Raw genomic sequence first — 20,845 nt, forward strand, 5'->3', positions numbered from 1 at the left:
ACTCGACCTGAGTTGGTTAGTTTTACACGTGTGAAACAGGTTATAGTATTTTTTTATTTTTCGTTTCTTCCTGCAATTTAACGCTGAAATATAATGTTTCAAAAATTTATCGATGGTGGTGGTGGTACTGAAATAGATAATTTAGAAAACAACGTGTTCGAATATTCCGCTTCCTTTTAACCTTATGACGCAGTGCGAGATAACGACATTTAAAGGAGTCGATACTGACATCGAGTATCGACTCGACGAAGAAGAGAAGTCGCCGTCAGCTGTGTTTGACAGGTGAAACAGGCAACATAACCTATTCGAGTCGAGTTCAGTCAATCTTTCACGTTTATCATGGTAATATACGGCGTGTATATTGTTTCCAAATCCGGGGGATTGATATTCAACCATGACCACAACGTTCCCAAAGTAGAAACTGAAAGGACGTTTACATATCCGTTGGATATTCAGTTAAATTATGAAAATAAAAAGATTGTTGTTGCCTTCGGTCAAAAGGATGGTATTAAAGGTGGGATTCTAGTATTTATTATCTCCAAAGTCTCCATGTTTTCTCTTTGATTTTCGAATCATTTTGCACTTTCTCGCTAACAATTTTATACACTGAGCTCGCGCTGTTGCTGTGTTCTAAATTCTTGTAATGTTTACTAAAGTGAGAATTTTTATCACAATGCACCTGTTGAAGGCAAAGCTATATTCTTTCGTTACACATACCTATATTCTGCAGTGTACACGCAGTATTTATCGAATGAAATTAATTATCTTCTTGATTTCACAGAACATATTTGGTTTCTGTAATTTTATTATTTATAACCTATCTAGTACGGAAAACAAAGTCGATTTTACAGCTATCTGTATGAAGCGTGGTATGAGAATAAACTCAGTTGGTCAAGTAAGGAGTGTAGCCTGTTATTGAGTTACTGATAACGTTGTCGATTACAGGAAAAAATCACAGAATCTATCAATAATCCATTGATCTGGCTAGTTTATCTGTTTGATTTTATATACGGCTATCAAGGTGTAAATAAAATCAGGACTATAAGTACTGATTTATGTCAATAATGAAATGACCTGATATTGATTTAAATAATATTCAGTTGCTAAGAAAAACATAATGTTCACTAAACATTGATTTGCATTATCCGGCTGTCCTATTTCGTATGAATATTTTTCACTAAATTTTATCCCTTACAATTGCAGTGGGTCACGTATTGACTTCGGTGAATAAAAATCCAGTGAACGGCCGGGAGTTGGATGATGGAAGAGACGTTTTGGACATGTTGTCCAATGCCGAGAATTTTCCTATACTGCTAAAATTTAGTAGATCAAAAATGACGACGAACGAGAAAATCTTCCTGGCCTCCATGTTCTACCCGTTGTTTGCCATTGCAAGTCAGCTCAGTCCGGAACCAAAGTGTTCTGGAATAGAAGTCTTGGAAGCTGACACCTTCCGTTTATACTGTTATCAAACGTTAACCGGAGTGAAATTCATGGTAGTAGCTGAACCCACTCAGGCTGGAATGGATATTTTGCTGAAACGAGTCTACGAACTTTACGCCGATTATGCACTCAAGAATCCATTCTATTCTCTAGAAATGCCGATAAGATGCGAACTCTTTGAAACACATCTTCAAACTTTATTAGAGACGGTAGAAAAATCAGGCATAAGCAACGTGTAAAATCATTATTGAAAAAATTTCTTAAAGATTTATCAATTAAGATATCAGGTGCAGTGAACATGATCCTGTTGAGCAATAGTATTCCTCAAACTTCAGGTTAATTTGGTACATGCAACACACCAAAGCGAATAAGCTAAGATCTGCCTTGGAGGTAAAGAAAAAAACAGAACAAACGTTTATCATTCATCCAACGTTATTGTACAGTAAAAAGTATTTATAATAAACTATATGTATAAATAAGATATAGTATCATGTACATATGGAATAAGCCCTTACTTGTAATAAATTGACGTATATTAATATGGTAACTTATAGAGATTTTACATCTCACTGATTTAATCAGAATTCCATAGAATGCAAGTTTGATATATTAAATACAAGTAAAATTATCTAGATTTAAAGGCTGCTGCACCGAGACTGTAACAATTCGTTAGAAGCCGAGTGTATCTCGCACACGTGTCGAGCCGTTAAACGGCGTCGAAACGATTTGCTGGAGTGCGATCCTCTGGAATTTATAAGCTTTAGAGAGAATGAAGATCGGTTCAGTGGCCAATGAGTATCGGCCGTTACCGGTTGCCCACTCATGGGCAAGGTATGCGGCAGCTATGCAGGTGAACGGAGAGATGCGACGCCGTTGAGACCATGCATATACACCGCGCAGACAACCAGGTCTAATTTTGGGGTCACTGACCCGAAATTCCAAAATATTCGGGACGATCGAAATCCACCCGATGCTCCCCGCATTCCATAGCGCGTACACCCCTGAAACGAGGTGAACCGCTCTGTGATTATTAATGTGAAAAGCGTCGATCAAAGGACGAATTTCAAATCAGTTCTGCGATTTTTAATTCCAGAAGTACCTGGTCCAGTCATAGAGTAATCACAGATTCATGATCGTTCACACGTAACGGTGTAAAAAAGGTCCGAGATTCGCAGGGCTGTAAACGGATTACGAAACATGAGATATGAACCGCGACGAAAACGCTGCAGGTATAATAAACGGTGCAGGTATGTGAGACACATTATACATCGGAACCTGCGTTAGCTTCCTATATGCCTACCCACCACCTCTTCGCCTTTTATTTTATAGTCAGGATGCGAGCAGGTACGTGACGTCACTCAGCAGGCGCGCCGTTTTCTTCAACAGATTCCGAGGAATCTGTTCAGCTATTTGTTAGGTCCGTACCGTGGCACTCGCTTTAACCAGTCGCTGTAATTCGTACCGTTTCAGAACACTGGCTGGGCTTACGGGAATAGAGTCTTCAGGAGATGACTTAATTAAACGGGTCGTGTAAATGTGCGAAAAAAAAGAGGATACTCTTAACAAGCATCGGCGTCTTAAGAGGAATGCGAATTGCACGATAGAGGTCTAATTTAAACGCTCGTAACGGCCTGGTGGATGAAAAATTCCTTCGCGGTTTATAGGCCTCAAGGTCAAATTCGTACAAAATTTCGCCCGACTATTAACAGGAACAAATTACGCATGCGATTGTAGTATTTGCGAGGACACAGGATCTACGTCCGCATCACAATTTTTCTGGTTAATGATTACTAATATTATCGTTGCGGGGGTTGACTCATCGATTGATAATTATCGTTAAAACGGCGTGAGACATTGTAAGGACGACGAGTATCGTGCGGTGAGTCACTCGGCGCCTAAAAGATGATTCTCACGCTGTAACGGTTAGTTAATGTGTCGCCTCGGTTGCCTGACCGCAGGCGCCGCGTCACATTTATCCGCGGTTAGTCGCCCCCACCCCCCTCCAGCAATTTGTTCCACAAATCATTCCCTTAACGAGGATCACTCGACACGAAAATCCACATTCCTCGCAACTGGCTACTTTCGTTAATCTTGAGCTAATGACGTAACAACAACTAGACATACGAAAATAAAATATTTTTTCAGCGAACCCGATTAGTAAAAACAATTCTAATTTTATCGACACCGCAGCTTTACGCCGGTGTCGAAGTGAAACCTATGCGACGATACTTGTTGTTCAGCGAGAGTTATTTCTAAGATAAAAAATAAAACGCGACGTTTTTGGGTACGACTACTCCATTCAACCGAAAACACGACCAGCTGTAATGTAACGTTTTTACGATTTGGCGCGGGCGTCCTTCCTGCTTTCCAGGAAGCCCGACAATTCGTTGGCACAGTTTTTAAGATTCTAGTTGGACGATCCATTCAAATGACATACGCTACGCGATCTCTTTGCCGCGTCATAAAATTTTCCTGTAACTCGACTCGTCAGCAGGGATCGTGGTTCAAAATTCATCGTCGCCTAGTAGCGTGGGGCAGTCTCGACGTAACGAAGGCCGCGTCGCGACGCCTGTCGCCCATATTTCATTAATTGTAAGATGACTAACTCTCCCACGAATACGACGAACGCAGACACTATCCGAAGCTTGCATTCAACATGGTTTTCGGACGACTGCTCGTCGCGTACGCACGAGTATCGGGCGATATCGTCCGCCCGTCGTTGCGGCGGGACGCAGCGGAAGCCGGCCGCTACGTCGAAACGGTAAAACGTAAAACCACATCCGCCCCCGCCATACGCGTATACCCAAATCAATGGACCGGAAGGTAGGTGTTTATTTTTGTAACATTGCAGAAGCCAGTGATTAGCCGGGAGAAACTTTCGGCGTGTACATTATGCGGAGGAGTGCAGCCGGTCGGCACCGTGCGCAGCTTTTTTCTCTTCGGTCGACGTGATTCAGCGACGAACCTCGCCGCGCTCGCCCCTCCGGGCGCAGCTTCGCTGGTTCCCAGAATCCGCGGGCGATTCGCCTCCGCCAATAGGACGACGAGATTTCGGTCCATTCACGCCTGAGAACCATGCCACGGAACCGCCTGACGTCAGACCTGGGAAATACGCTGGGCCAAGTGGTGGCATAATGGTGCTGCTGCTGCTGTTGCTTGCGGAGCAAACTGCAGAGGAATTCTTAGAACTAATAGTCGCTTTATGCAGCCTCTGAATCGCGGCGCGAATATCTAGGCTTTAGGAGGAATCATTCGGTAATCCGCAAAACGGAATTTCGAGCACCAGTGGCGTAATATAGACTGCTGCAGCCGTCAAGGACACGGTTCGTAACTCGACGATATATCGCATCCCAAGTCGCACGATTTACGCAATATTTTGACAATTCTTGAATAGGATCTGCTGCTGTTATTTTCCCCCAACAAGTTCCAGGAATCCATTCGACGACCGACTGACTGCAATTCCTGTTTCACCTGCAGGCCGCCCGATGGAGCAGCTTGATATTCCTCGGCGAAAATACAAGGTAAACGACGGGTAAACGTTGGGCTTGCGGATTGTTCCAAAAAAATCGAGATCGAAACAGCCGTCTTGTCCGTAAGACGAAGGATCGATACCCCTCGATCTCTCCCGGGGAATTTGATTTATCGTGCGGTGTGGTACCGACACCGCAGTCGTAACTACCAAAAGTAACGAGATACTTACTAGTCTGTCGATTGCCGACGGCGCCGCAAGCGGGTCCAGCCGCGCCGAGAAGTCCGCTCACTCACGCGCTCTGAATAATCAAAACTCGATGTGAATCCCGGAAGGTGGATGATTCCGATTACCGAGAAATCCCGGCTACTATTGACGCGCGAAACCGGATGCGGCCTTTGAGGAGTCATCGATGTCCATGAATCAGCAACGCAGTCACTCAGACGAGCTGCATCGCGGCGCCCGCCGTCTTACCGAGACGCTCCGCGGGCCTCAAGACAGTCCCGAGTCGTCGACAGGTGAAGATGAACTCGTTGCAGAGGTGCGGACAAGTCCGAGCCGAGTGTCCTGGTCCCTCGACGACATCGAGGAACACCTCACGGGGAAAAGCGGAGCATCGGTAGCACGCGGTTCGAGGGAAGAGCCCTTCGATCAGGGGAGGATAAACTGCAATCCGCGGCGAAATCCCCGCAGATCGATCAGGGCCAAGCCATTGTCTTACATCGAATACACGGAGCTCGATGAGTCGTCGTCGACGCGGGTTTTTGGAGAGAAACCGTTGACGGATGCTTCCGGTGAGGAAGGTGGTGATTCAGAGGGAAGATCGGAGATTGGTGGTGCCGGAGAATCGCGGTCCTCGGTGAGTCAGGAATCGAATAAAAACGTACGCGCTCTAGTTGGGACCAGGAACTGCGGACAAGTTTGCAGGCATGGAGAGATGTGCGAGGCAGACTTGGAGCTCCGCCGGGAGTTGGAGCACCTCGACAAGGGATCAAGGGAAGGCGTCGAGGAATCCTGGGCTTTCATCTTTCACGGCAAGTCTCGAGAGTCGTCGGCTCCTGCGAGGATCACCGGAACTGGAGGAAGTCCGTCACGCTCCGGGGAAGGGACCTTCTTCAGGAATAACCCCAGGATTACCGAACCTGCCGCCGCTTTTCCGACCAAGGAACGTCGCGACGTCGAGTGTGGATCTAGTGCCAGTGCGTCGCAACGTGTGGCAGGGCAGTCCTGCATCCGACCTGGAAAACACGCGGCTCCGGAGAACAGCGACGGACCCCGAGATCCTTTCCCTGCTGGGGCCGCCCAGCTATCGCAGTCCGGAGAACGTGGAACGGCTGACGATGAAGATCCACTCGAGGACTCTTCGCGTCTATCGAAAGGCCTTCTGCCGGGATCTTTGCAAACGTCGGAGTTCCGCGAAGGCTTCTGCAGAGATATGCAGCGTGCGGGAGACGGAAGTGCCGTTAGAAAAGGAGGCGGATGTAAGGTGAAACCGGAAAAACCGAAGAAACCCCCGGACGCTGAACAGACCGATGAACTGGTCCTGGTGCCTTTCGGTGAGTAACGTTTGTTTGTTTGTTTGTTTGTTTGCTTGTTCTGCGGTATTCGTTTAGTTGCAAACTAGCGACGCATGCTCGACTCGAGAGCTGAACATCTTACACTGTGTGGATGTTGTTCGAAGCTAATCGACGACCATAATAGCAATAATAAACAACGAAGGTCAAGGTGACGGGAATGACGGAGTGGAATTATTATGACGTGTCTCGAAGTTTGCGTATGCAATTCAGTTCCAGTCGTAGATTGTTTCTGGGAAATAGCCTACGCGTTACTCTTATTATATTTTCACGGATCGGCGTCGTCCGACGGACGTGCGTCGATTGTGCTATTGGCAAGTAACTACAAGTGTCGTTTGTGTTGAACGCCGCGCGATGAGTTACGACGTAAACGTAACTGCTGATGGAGTGCAGTATAAAAATAATAAGGACTTTGCGGTACTAAAGTATAATTACGTAACGAGGCATCGTCGTGGCTTAACAGTGCTCATTGTTATACGGTATTTACAGCAACGGTGACTGATTAAATCTGAATCATAATACACACATCATTGTCAGACGTGAGAAGCATAAATAAAAAAAGTTCAATCCTAAGTGCAAACATGTTTTTGGAGGTGACTTGGCAGAGTGAAACGGGGTTTTAGGGAATAGCTGTTATTTATTCCGTGAATCTGTCCCAAAAATTGATGGTGCTGTCACGCGTAATTTGCATATTGCACAATTGAAGCAGATCAAGTGGGAAGGTCTTACCAAGAATTGAGGAATACGTGAATTCTTGCGACGTTCATTCTGTGCCTTCAGTCGATAATTTACTCCAGCCAACTTGATCATTTGACTTTGTTTTTTTCGGGTCTCGTTTGATCGGATCGTACTAGGAACTGGGGGCCACCTAACACTCACGATTATTTTTCCGTTTTTTCAAGTCGCTATCCACTTTAAACGGTGTTTATTAATCGCCCGGTTTCTCTGAACACAGTAAATCGATCGTGATCATTAAATTCCTCTGAACCGTATTTCAAATAGTTTCAAAAATCCGGCGGTTACAATTAGTCGAAACGATAAAATTACGCGATGCAACACAACGATGACCTGCAATTGATATACGTATCCAATCTTAAATATTCCTAACAAACCATGTTTTAAATACTACGAGACAATTCTTATTTTATCTCTCTCTCTCTCTCTCTCTCTCTCTCTCTCTCTCTCTCTCTCTCTCTCTCTCTCGGTCATTATCATAAAGCAATCAACGCTCGTACATTGTCGTTTTAATTGCTGACTACAGACCCTTCGGAATGGAACGAAAGCCACGTGGCTTCATGGGTGGCCTGGTGTACGCGGACATTCTCTATGAAATCGGCACCATCTACCACGGATTTGCCACCAACAGGAAAGGAGCTGTTGGACCTGACAGCGGAGCGTTGGAAAAGCTTACCTGGAGGAAATATTCTGGCAGTTCACCTGGCACACCGTCGTTTCCAAGCGACAGGAGTATCTAGCCCAATCCTCCAGGAAATGAACAAGCTTCCTTGCAACGAAATCGGTGAGTTATTCAAATTGGGTGATAAATTTGCGATGCACTCTTCCGTGCTTTTTTAATGTTCTCCGTAGCTTGAACGTATGCCAACGCTTCACGGACGCATGATTCACAAAAAAAGAACACGATTGCATCACTTGCGTGCATGCAGCCTTCCATTTGGTCATGATGTATGTAGTATTTGCAACTCTCTCCGCCAACGGGTGTTGTGCAAGTTCATGCTTGTACGGAGCATATTCTCCGAAGTACAGGTCAGTGTAATAGAAAGCGAATTCTCGCGTCTATCGTTCAATCTGGATTCCACTTCAGGTGAAAAAGTGGTTGAATTTCGAAGATACTAAAAAACATATCCACATGAAGTTATCTTATTTTTACTCCCGCGGTATCAAATGTTAAACGTGTTATCGCGTAGCCAGATTATCCAAAATCGATGCAATCTTTATTCACGACCCTCTCTTTGAAAGATCAATGAATTAATAGCCGCTTCAGGGAACGCGGATTCCTTTTGAAAGGGGTGGCTGGCTCGTAGGTAGAAATTCGGTTGAAACAGAGTCTATAAATCTCGAATCCTAGATCTCAGATCCAAATGGGCGGGTCTTTTCACACTCGTAACTCTTTCCCATAAAAAGCACCAGCCGTACGTGGAACGAAGTCCCAGCTGCGCCGCGTTTCACAATTTTATTAGAGAATTATTCATACAGCCTGAAAGAAATGTGTGAAAATTTTTTGAAAGCACTATAGTCAAAGCATATTATAGCTTCGTTCAAAATCTAAAAAAAGAAAATGTCGCGATTGAATAAGCAAGGACGTAATTTATCCTTATCGGTCAATTCGCGCCATAAATCTTATGGAGTCCGAGCTGCACGGCCAGCACGGGGGTTAATACGGGTCTCCCGTTTCTCCCAGTCTGGAATTACCGGAAACGACTAACCGCTCCCAAGGGCGGCGAGACCTTTCATCTTATCTCTAACGAGGGAGCGATCTATCAGCGATAAGGCCAGTCCGAAAAGTAAATATCGGGCTGATAATAGCCTCTTTCAGCTACCGGTCAGTGCAACTATCCCCTCCTCCTATCAACCTCTGGCGTTTATACCACTGTAACTTATCAAGATGGGCTTCCAGAGGCTTGCGGGTAAATCGATTCTGGATCGCCCATTATCGCCTCGGAACGGAATGAGAGCTTAAAGTTTACCGACTGTCAGAATAATAGATTTTTCAATTCTCATTACTGTGTTTTTACGTAACGGTTGTTTCTCACGTTTTTAGAAGGGTTCGGTTATTAAGGCTGGGACTTCAGTCACGCTTTGGATTTTTATCTCCAAACATCAGTGGTTTTAGATTCACAATTTCGATCAGAATTTGTTCTTCTCCTCTTCATCATCTTCGCATGAATCATGACGTGAACGTTCTGCGGAAATCTCTGTTCACTTATTTACCTCGCTATAAAAACCTTGCGGACTGATTCAGGTGACGGATGAAAAAGTGCAGAGATGAGTCGAATGTGATGGTTTCAAGTTAAGCTGGAAGAACGCTGCAAAGTGCTTTGAAAGTATTTAAAATCATCGAAATCCTACGGGATGCTTTTTTTAAGCGGTGATTCAAACTGCATGTTTACTGGTTTAATTATTCAAGGACACCATGAACATAGAAATTGCGCAAAATGCGTGCAATAAACTGTGCAAAAACATATCAACACCAGGAATAAAATTCTCTCATATTCCTCGCCCCTTCAATTAGTCAATACAGCGTCTCCTTGACGAAATAGAAAGGAACCGCGTATAACAAATGTACTTGGAGCGCATGAATCAGAATGTGTCAAGTCCTTGGGGAAGGCGTTTTGCCGGGTGCAGTCATCCGCGTCGCAGGAGTCCTTGCGGTAACCGCGAAGGACGAATAAATGTGAGCGAAGGACAGTCGTAGGTCGGACTCTCGTAAGCCTGCTGAAGGCGATGGGAAGTGTTTTGTGGGCGATAGGTCGAGTCGAGGATTTCAGCTCTGGCGTCGCGGCGCATGGCTCGAATCCCCGGGATTAGAGGATCAAGTGTCGCAAACTCCGCCCGGTCACGTTCGCGTTCTCGGCGAGGCGCAACCTCCTCGGGAGGAAAGGGCCCAGGAGGAGGAGGCCCCTCTGCACCCCCGACGAACAAGTAATCCGCAATTCAACGCCTAGCAGTTACAGCTAGACACGTGCTGTGTCGGGAATTCCACGTAAACCCAACCACCATTGATCATCGATCGATAATTATCATTTTCGATTCGCTTCAATCCTTTTTATACCGCACAGCAGGTTCGATTTCGATCTTTCAGGATCTGCCTTTTTTCAACGTCTTGACCAGAGTTGCGAATTTCCAACCCTTCTGTCGACTTTCAAAAAAAGAAAGTAAAATTCGAAAGTCAATTTCACACATGGTCACGTTTGGCGCGGAGATTTCAGTGGTGGAATGATTAGAAAACATGACGACGTTTCTCCTTCTCAAAATTGACTCTTACGATATAGCTGTGTAGCCGAAAAGGGCAATTTGTCATCCCTGTCAAAGAAAATCAAATGAAAATATATAACTCGGCAATAAGCTCTCACTGGAAAAGTATTCGAGATATACGTCACCGATTTTCTTAATTCCATGATATGTCGTAATACGTCATAAACCATTCGACAGGAATTTTTTACCTCGTAATTCGGCCATTGAAGGGATGAGAAGAACCCCTGATTTGACCTTGAAAAAATAACCGATGCGACTTGTAGAGGCAAACACACCGCGCATATTATCGTTTCTTAATACTGAAAAATGTTCATTTGTGACCATCAAAAAAGATTTCTTTAGTATCAAGAGATATTAAAAAATCTATTTTTGCGAGTAAACTTTAGGGGTGATTTCTAACCCTTGAACTGTCGATCGAGCAAGTACAAAAAATAAGCGTCTAATGTTTTCGATGTACTGTAACGTATTATAAAGTGAGGAAATCCAATGATAAACTTTCACCAGTGAAGGAATATCGAATTCACATGAAATGCCCTGTATAAATCCAAGAAGCGAAGCTTTCCTTGGTTTCCTCAAATCCACCCCCGCCTCCCGAGGCACGCATAGGTGTCTCCAGACGTGGCGGATACACACGTCCGTGTACGTGGACTGGGTAGGTATTCGAGAACATTCGCCACCCCTTCGCTCGACGATATAACACCCCCCACATTATACTTTTAGATAGCAGTGGCTATTTCGTTCGGCATGAAGCGGCCAACCCTCACGAAGCTCAAGGGATTTCCCCTCCGTGTAATTTCAAATTAATTAATTTACCGCCATTAAACGTCCTACTGCAGTATTGAGATCGGAAAATCGACCATCGAATACCTTCGGATTAGCCTGCAGTGCAAGAGAAAGCGTTGACTTTTTTATCTAGACGCATCGTCGTGTCGATTAATTGATTTTTTACATTTAAATTAAATATTTTAATTAGCTTATCTTACGTTGATGCAATCGCGAGCAATCGCAGAATCAGGTTTTCATTGTGTAAAAGGCGTTGACGTTATATCGTGATTATTGTATACTTCTCACCTTCTCAACTATTGTCATTTTTTTGATCCTCGTCGAAAAATATAGTTATGGAGACGAAATAATCATGAGTCTTGTTGCTGCAACGAGAAAATTTGTATGTCGTGTTAATATATTTTTCAATTTTTTATTTACGTATAATAACTCGTAATATATTTTACTGTAACTGTTTCAATAATGTGATGTCGATACAACAATAAATCGATTTTAAGGCCTTGTTCGGCAGGAAAAATATGTTGAATTAAAGGAACAGATTTAATATTTTAGTAAACAGAAAATTTAATATTATCAACTATTAATAACACTATAAAATATTTACCCGCGCAACATATTTCCTTTTAATTCCACCAATATTTATACCATTCTTGCGACGATATGCAGGCCACTTTGCTAGAATTCAAGTACAAAAAATGAAATTTTTCCAAGTAATAGCTCTGCAGGGGTAAAGTATATTTTTACAAGAAACCGAATGTCCTCTCGCAGAATAATTTTTTTTTTTTATATTTGACGGGGATAGAGTTGAGAAGCTCACGAGGGATAACCTGTTTCAACGTGTAACACAAAAGTGGTGAAAAAATATCGATTCTCGAGTACCTGGTCTACAACTTCGAAAGCTTGACACCGGGCACAATGTATCGAAGCAGGAAAATTCAAAGTTTCGACCTTAGCTCCCTGATAAAGGGCCGCCCCGGTACTGCAGTATAGCGGCTCTTGACACGGTAAGCCCTCCCCGAGATATATAGACGTTTAAATAATGTTGTACTCGGTGGCGCCCTTTGCCGTTTATTAAATGAATCAGTGTTATCGCGGTAAGAGTCTCCTCATGAATAAACCATCAAGAGTGTTTAGAGAAGGGGACGCCCGGCGGGGGTTGAGGGGGGGTTGCCGGGGGCGAAACACCCCCGGAGGAGGCTTCGCGGGTTGATAGGTGGTGGGTTTTGGCGGGAGGACGACCGGGCGGTTCCAGGGTGGAGGTAAGCTCGCCACGGGGTGCTGCTATATTGTTTTCTTGATGAGCTTGAAACATCCCCCTTGGATCATAGAAGATATAGATGCTCCGTGCAGTTTGCGCCCATTCGATTGTTCTGTATTGTATTAAACATATCTATAAGCCATATCTCTGTGTAAGGTACGTATGCCGGTAAGATTTTACCATCGACCGTAGGATAAATTCCTTGAGCTTTCGAAACGGGGAAACCGAACAGTTTTCTCTGTCTCTTAATTTGAATGAGACGAAATCGGAGAACCGATTCCATGGCACCGATTTAAAATCAATAATCCACTCGTCTCGATCCTTGCAGATGAAAATTTGTGTCACCACTCGTTTCAAGTGTCCATCGCTTATCGTTGGTGGGTATTAACGATTTGGTACCTCGCGATGGTTGGTTTACAAGATGACGGTGAGGTGGTTATGAGCGGGGGATTACACGAAGAGCATTCGCACCCCCGCTGGAACCGGTTACATGTAAGAAGAAAATTTCATTACACATCCGGTGGCGAAGCCGGCTCTCCTAAACACAAACGATATCAGAAAATCCCAAAATTTAGCTCTTCTCCTTGTGCACATAATATATTGCTTTTTATGCAGTGCATGATTTGTACTTGAGACATAAAATTCTCTTTTACAAAATTTTCACCAAATTTTTTCCTGATTTACGATCAATAATCTCGCAGTGTAACAGTCATGAATTTAGTTACGAATTAGCCACCTTTAATGACCCATCAATTTTTACCGAAACTGCAAAATATTTATTGATACTTCGATTTTTTGCTAAGTACGTAAGGGATGCATTTTAGGCGGCCCCCTTCCCAGGTTTCGGTAAAATATGGAATAATTTCTTGGATTTCCGACTTCCGGATCTGTCCTCCGCGTAGGGGGTGGAAAGCTCCTCATCGCGCCTCGTCGCCAACTCGGATGGCGAAGCGGGGGCGTCAGGGGTTGAAACCAGAGAGGGCAAAGGTCGCTCAGTTTCTCGTTGTCCACCAGCTGGTGAGCTTTATTTTATTTACCATCAACCGCCGGGTCTTTATCTCGGAGTAAAGTTGCGGCTTCATCTACAGCGACAGGCATTTATTGCTCAACCAATTAATAAACAATATTTCGTTACGATTGTGGAAAAGAAAATGGATGAATATGATTTTATGGTGAAATGTGAAGCTAGAAGCTAACCGTTCATTTGAAAGCCAATTAAGTTATTAAAAGCTCGTAGCTCGTCGTTGGTTACATCAAAGTGTTTTTTTTTTTTTCTTAAACAACCTGGAGTATATAAACAATGTAAAATATGAACAAAATCTCACTTCTCCAGTATTCTGCGAATTTTTGTTTCTGATTTTCACATGTGGACTCCGATACTGTCATGATATGGCGTATTTAGCTCAAGTCGCGTCGAGGTCACGCTGAATCGGTACCAAATAACATCCTTTTTGCTGGGTTACGTTAATTCGTATTCGTTTTTCTTAGCCAAATAATCGAAGATTTATGTGTCTGCGGTTCTTTGCAATCTGGTATTCTCAAGCTGGGCCGTCGTCATCCCAACTTTTAAGTGCTACTCAAAGGTCAATCTTTCCGGGGATTTAAGATTATTTGCCTCTTTGTGCGTAGCGCGATATGTGCTAGTCTCACAAACGGATAATTCTTACCCTTATTGTTAGTCACTTTCTTTACGACCAAGCTTTTAAACGGACATTCCAAGTAATAACAACCTTTCCGCAAGGTTCAACGTCGGCGTCAACAAATAAAAAAAGTACCTTGAAACATGTAGAAACCTTTTACTTTCCTGACTAAAATACCGATTAAACCCTGCATTTGATACTGTATGTAATTAAAATTGGAAAGAAACATAATAGAATTCTCCAGACCTCATTTATAGGTTACATATGTGAAATGACGATTGTATTAGATTGTTGTTAATAAAAATATATATCAGCGCGGGTGTGGACGCGATGTACGATAGCTTATATTCAAATTGTGCGAGAATTGGTGCAAAGGAAGAAAATGCGAGGTGAAATGCGAAGTAAATCAAACAAAATGCTGAAACTGACGATGGTACTAAGTTACAAAGTAATCAGTGAAACAGTGCGTGGTTCCGGAGTTCTAAAACGATGCACCCCATGCCTCTGTTAAACCGGAGTAATGTGGAGGTTACAAACGCACCCGCTGCACATTCAGCAGGACTCCAGACTTCATCCATCCACAGCTGCCATTTTCTACAATGGTACTTTGCATGATAATGTATATAAAAAGCCATTCTGTAAGTCAAGCGAACAAAAGATCGACGATGCGGTTATTATTTGTCGTTTGAAAATTCTGGCTGAGAATATTATTGTCAGCAAGTTTGCAGTTCACTCGCAATCATTGGTAATAGCTAATTATAACCGCACGAACACCACCATCTAAACCCTATTCTCTTGCATGATTCAGCGCCAAACTTTTGATTGGATTTAATTCTTCGTTTCGTTCATCGGTTTCAGGTCTTTGTTTGCCGTGAAGTCATCATTTTCAAATAGTATTTATCGTATAACATTGTCGAAAATATCAATTGTAGCGATCATTTACACTCACAGATCGTACAGTGTTCAAAAATAATTAGTATCCAGCTTCTTATAAGCTAGTTGTTTTTTTTTTTTTTATAAATTTGTAATGTTACCGGACATCGATGCATGCATCAGGGTGTCTGTCTTGAAGGGTGTGATCTCCCCCTTCGCCATGGTAATGACAGGCTTATAAGTCGCGTGGATATTCCCCGAATATCCCGGCATAGGCTCAACCCATAATTAAGTACACGGGTGGTTAGTTTAAGCGACAAATCACTGATCTAATAATACACAGCCACGCGTATTATGGCAAACACTTAGATTCGTGCTAATAGCTCTGTTTCAAGTTTAATCGTCTATGTATACTTAACATTGTATACAAAGATTGCGAAGTAGATATTTTTTGCTTTATAGATCATCCTCTTGCTATAATAAATTTCACGACGCTGCAAGCGTATCGACTTTTCTGCGGTATCCAGACTGAATTTCTCGATGAAATGATTCGATGATAATCTGCAATATAATTCAAAATTGCAATTTGTGCATTATGCGTTGAAGCTAATTTTCTATCAATGAAGCTTCGAAAACAGTAAATCTGCGTATTGAAATCTTGAATTAAAAGTTTGAAGAGTTGAATATTTTCGATTACAAATCTGGCCCAGATCCCAAAACTACATCTCCTGTAAAATAATCCCAAGATTTTTACCTTACTTATGGTACATGTAATTATTTACAACGGCTATTTTTCTAAGTAACTGCACCATATTCCGGCTAGCGCGTTTATTTGACGAAAATCATTCTTTTCAAGAAAACTACCCGCCAATTTCCGATGTTAAATATATGATCCTGACAGATTTCAGGAAGTTTAGAAATACTGCAATGAAACTTGTCCAATCACACGAATTACACAGATGTAAGTATAATGTGTATAAGCTATATCATGACAACAGCTTGAATAAGCGTAATTTGAAGATTGTTGAATCTGCGACCGCAATCGGCAAGGTCTTCCAAAATCCTATTACTAATCGGTGATTAAGTTACGCGGCTTGATCGCGGCCATTCGCGTTTGTACCGCATGGCGGTCGTCTCGATCCGGTAGACTGCAAAAGTCCCACCCAGGTATAAGGTATCTCCTAGAAAAGCAAACCACGGACTTAATTGCCAGTTCTTAGTATCGCCGTCTCGCTTGTGTATCTATAATAGTATAAAATCTATCGAGGCCGACACGTCCTGTTATTTCATTCCCGACAGCTATTTTTTTACTCAACCTTTCATATATCTATACGTATGAGTATCTGGTTTCTCTCCCGCCGTACCAGCTCCAGCTTTATACCTTCTCTTCGGTCCCGCTTTTCCCGCCTCCTTAACGTTTACCGTCATTTTTATACATCTGTTTGGCTCTTCGACACAACCATACGGCCGCATCACGCCTACGCCTGTTACGCCTCTGCCACCATTTTGGTGAACATGGATATGCTTTTAAGACACTTCGGGATTATAATAATTAACACATAACGAAGGAATTGGAAATTCGCTACAGTTATTCTACTGCGTTGATAAAAAATTTTGTTGTCGGTCTTACTTTTTGCATAATATTCAATACTTTCGACAACTTATACCGAATTTTGTAATTTTCAAACATATCCTTCGGCTTCGTCAATAAAAGCGGTCTCTTAGGCAGTTTGGAAAAATTTTGAAACGTTTTTCCATCAATTGAACCACCGGAACAAGGTATTAAGTATATACGTAAAGATCATGAGTATAAAGTGTGTCGGATTTACAGATTACTCTTTGGAGAAATCAATTGATCTGATTACAGATATTACAGTTTACGTCTATTCGACACCCTCTTTTTCCCATGGCACGATCGAGCCAATATCATTTCTTCATTTATACACGACGCGTTATTCATAACATTACGATAACTCTCTGTGCTTACGCAATGAGCTATATAAAAGTACGATCTAAAACAGTAATCTAGCAATCCTCAATTCTCTATCATTGGACTGAAATGCCCATATAATTTCGCGCTCACTCTTTTTCTCTCTCTCTCTCTCTCTCTCTCTCTCGCTCTCTTATTCCAAAAATGTAAAAAACTCGCCGCATTATATTTTTATCATTATTTCACTCCTTCGTACATATTTTCCTTTGCTCATTGTCCGCATAGCGGCGAAACTCATGGCGCTAGGCGCAGGTGCCGAGGTGAGCTATATACGCAGACTTCCTATACACGTATAAAGCAGAAGGCAGATATAGCCGCCCCTCGAGTGACTCTCGGCATAAATTTCCTCTCTCTCCACATTTTCAGAACGGATCAGCCTCCTGCAGAGAACTTGTTCGCTGATTGGCTCAGGAAGCGGAGGCCCCGGATCGGTCGGGGGAGGTCAGGTCCAGCTGTGGCAGTTCCTCCTAGAGCTACTCTCCGATTCGTCGAACGCCTCCTGCATTGCGTGGGAGGGCTCAAACGGAGAGTTCAAGCTCACCGACCCGGACGAGGTGGCGCGGAGATGGGGCGAACGCAAGAGCAAACCCAACATGAACTACGACAAACTTTCGAGAGCCCTCAGGTGCGTAATATTGGTATCGATCCGAAAGTGTCCAAGAGTACCCTGCGTCAGATTTTTAATCAGAGGAACTTTAATTACTGAAATCTGAGGAAACACATCGAAGCGAATCACTTCGAATGACTGGAGAAATCCCGCTGCAAGTATTATTTGGAATAATGGTAACGATCGTTGTAAGTCTTGCGGTAAACCCACAAATCGTTTCGATCAATTAACGCTTCGTCGATTTCCGTCTTGTCGTGCACTTTGACTGATAATTGTGATTTCCAGTGATTTTCAGTGATTTTTCAGCGTTCTGTAAGGTGTTTTTCCTGAAATTCTATCTAATACGAAAATCACCGAAAGTTGTCAGATACAACGCTTATAGACTTCATTCTAAATCAATGTTAACGAATCGAAGCCATTCGTTTGATTTAGAAGTAAAAGGGCCTCTTGTACTGTACTAGACACCTCGAACGAATCTACCTCACAGGTGTTCATACGTGTATCTTGCAGTCTTTATCAATCGATACCTTACATAGAGGACTTATACTGGTTTCGAAGCAATCATTTTATTCATGCTTCAAGTAAAATCGAACATTTGATCTCACATATTGTACGAAACTGTTGTATTCAATCAGAATTAGAAGAATTTGTATGTTAAATTGCTGAAAAACTTTTGCTATAATACTAAACACTGTCAAAAACTAATTTAATTTTAGATTCTTGAGTGAATTACATGACGATTATAAACGTGACGTAAGTTGTTACAGGAGATGCATCCATTATCATTGAATATTTAAACCGTTATATAACGCAGTTCTATATTTTCTGTGCAGGTATTACTACGACAAGAACATAATGACGAAAGTCCACGGCAAAAGATACGCCTATAAATTTGACTACCATGGGTTAATGGCGGCATGTCAGGCCCAAGCAGGTGTGACGGTGGACCAGCCGCATCCCCATCATATTTACCCATCGGGCCCACCGCCTCCACCACCACCGCCCCCGCCGCCTCCACACTATTGTTGGCCCTACAACGCGCGCTACAGTCCGACAATTTAAAAGTCAACCAAAACCACTAACCTTCGATGACTCAGGATCCCGATGCAGTTCCTTGGATTCCTTAATCTCGCAAGGACGTACGGGAAATACTTGAAAATTACCATAAAAAAAAAACATTCTGTGTAGATAAATCTTGAAATTTATAGAACAGTCGCAATAGTATATATGATAACTGTTGTTAATTATTGTAATAACATTGTATAATTTATAATAAAAACAATAAATGTCCTTATTCCCGAATTTACCTATATTCTACATCGACTTCAGAATGATTCCTGTAGTGTGCCTCGTTCGAAGAAAAGAAGACATAATATTCCTCGAGTTTGTGTCTAATCCACTGGCAGAAGAAAATAAAAATTATTTGAACGTCGCTAAATTTTACGGTTGATATATAATCCACTGAACGATGTGTTGATACAATCGCAAAATTACTCGAATTTTTTTGCATAAGGAATCAAAATATTTTAGCTATTTTCACCGAAAAAGTTCAATACAGCAATTGAAAATATTCCGTTAGAAAGATGAAATCAGACTTACACAGTAAATTCGTTTTGTAAGGTTTGTAAAGTAATTTTTTAACTGTGTTAATTTCAAAAATTATCGCTTAACCGTTTTTTTTTTATGCTACGTGAATCGGAAGCAGCTTGAAACTATTTCAAGAAATCTGCGTTGTTACTGGTAAGCTCATTAAAAAAACTCTTCATCTGCTGCGATGACTGGTTAAAAAAATACAACTGGAGGAAAACGAAGATATCTTGTCGTATTTTCTCAGCGGTTCATCCTAAAATTTTCTGCCTCTGTTTCTACCAATAGACTGGAATAAGTGTGCGGTGAAATGTAAAAAAAATTTATAATACGTATCTAAAATATGTTCAGTTCAAGTCAACTTAAGCGCAAATAACAGTGTGCCAAGATGTGCGTAGAACTACATCATATCTTGTATATTAAATTGAACCAAATAGTATTAAATTATACATTTAGTCAGCCTGAGTGAGTCTGCAAGTGAAATCGATGGTGCAAGAACGCATGTAGCTGCACTTATAAACTAACAATAATCATACGATATTTTATTGTACAAGTGTTAATTACCAATTTTCAGACTGATATTACTTACAATTTCCTGAATTGATTTGCGTACCTACGAATAAGCTGTTGAATTTGAAGTAGAAACTATACGCTTAGAAAAATAAATTGATGATGCATTGCAGACATGTTAGGTTCTAAATTTATATATATGAGAAATATGTATACATATATTTATTACGAATAGAACAAATTTCACAATATTAACAACGCATCCGTTTTGTTTGAAGTGTTTCATCTATTTGACTGGGTAGATAGGTAGGTTTGTTTTACGAGTTCTGAGATATTGACAAATTTTTTAAGACCAATATTAAATATTCTCTTCTGCAAAAATATCGTAGAATACCGAATTTTTAATTTAACAGAGTGTATCGTTACAGGCCAAGGTTGATTGACAACCAAATGGAGAACATGCGCAACCTTTGAATATATTGGACGATTACTTGAGTATTTATTCCTATCAGGTAGGTATGAATAGGTTCGTATTTGTTCAATAGTCAATCCTTTCTTCAATGACTGACAGAAAAGTATTACAGTTCGGTAATTTAATTTTTTAAGTCATCCCCGTGCAATTGTATAAGCGGTTGCCAGCTTACCATCGAATTATTTAACCTCATGGGGCTGTACGGGCTATACAGCTGTAAATATCTTAAGAGGCCTGAACTTTTGTTTGTTGGTAAGAAAAACGTTACCTTGACTGGCAGTCGTATACTGAACCTCTTGAAGGCCCTCCGCCGGGAGTTAACTGAACTTGTGGTATAATGCTAATATTCAGGCTGTCACAGTAACGTTTTTATTTCAAATAAAAAATCCAATAAGCAATCGTGACTAGAACGAATACCATATGGTATTAAAATAATTATTCATCGATCTTATTATGAAATCTTTTTATAAATTTCACCCTGCAAAAAATTAATTATAAGTTTTTACTGTGCGCGTAAAATATATAGGTAAGCAAATTCCTAATGGATTTAGTAAAAGACATAAATATTATGCAAACTTTCCTATTCCATAAATGAAAATCTCGAGAATGATGCACTTCCGAAAAAAAATATGAAATTCATTCAAAC

The 20,845-nt window shown here is 41.9% G+C and overlaps 2 protein-coding genes across 2 annotated transcripts; both read left to right on the forward strand.

The window, feature by feature from the left end:
* The first annotated feature begins 239 nt into the window (after positions 1-239).
* Positions 240-1,994, forward strand: LOC107224235 (trafficking protein particle complex subunit 4). The gene is made up of 2 exons (XM_015664214.2): positions 240-514; positions 1,204-1,994. Exons 1-2 carry the CDS (start codon positions 340-342, stop codon positions 1,680-1,682), a joined length of 654 nt encoding a protein of 217 aa, XP_015519700.1. The 5' UTR covers positions 240-339; the 3' UTR covers positions 1,683-1,994.
* A 2,532-nt stretch (positions 1,995-4,526) lies between these two features.
* On the forward strand, positions 4,527-18,858 carry LOC107224234. Its single transcript, XM_015664213.2, has 5 exons — positions 4,527-4,766; positions 4,921-6,468; positions 7,748-8,005; positions 17,390-17,648; positions 18,464-18,858. The coding sequence occupies exons 2-5, from the start codon at positions 5,325-5,327 to the stop codon at positions 18,690-18,692; spliced, it is 1,890 nt and encodes a 629-aa protein (XP_015519699.2). The 5' UTR covers positions 4,527-4,766; positions 4,921-5,324; the 3' UTR covers positions 18,693-18,858.
* The last annotated feature ends 1,987 nt before the right edge of the window (positions 18,859-20,845 follow it).

This window comes from Neodiprion lecontei, chromosome 3 (assembly GCF_021901455.1).
Source record: "Neodiprion lecontei isolate iyNeoLeco1 chromosome 3, iyNeoLeco1.1, whole genome shotgun sequence".
In the NCBI taxonomy this organism is placed as follows: Eukaryota; Metazoa; Arthropoda; class Insecta; order Hymenoptera; family Diprionidae; genus Neodiprion; species Neodiprion lecontei.

Excerpts from the sequence above, each read along its gene's own strand:
- LOC107224235 (XM_015664214.2), top strand. The coding sequence starts at position 340 with ATGGTAATATACGGCGTGTATATTGTTTCCAAATCCGGGGGATTGATA. Across the intron at positions 515-1,203 it reads TCAAAAGGATGGTATTAAAG|TGGGTCACGTATTGACTTCG; the intron begins GTGGGATTCTAG and ends TTACAATTGCAG.
- LOC107224234 (XM_015664213.2), top strand. The coding sequence starts at position 5,325 with ATGTCCATGAATCAGCAACGCAGTCACTCAGACGAGCTGCATCGCGGC. Across the intron at positions 6,469-7,747 it reads ACTGGTCCTGGTGCCTTTCG|ACCCTTCGGAATGGAACGAA; the intron begins GTGAGTAACGTT and ends TGCTGACTACAG. Across the intron at positions 8,006-17,389 it reads GCTTCCTTGCAACGAAATCG|AACGGATCAGCCTCCTGCAG; the intron begins GTGAGTTATTCA and ends CCACATTTTCAG.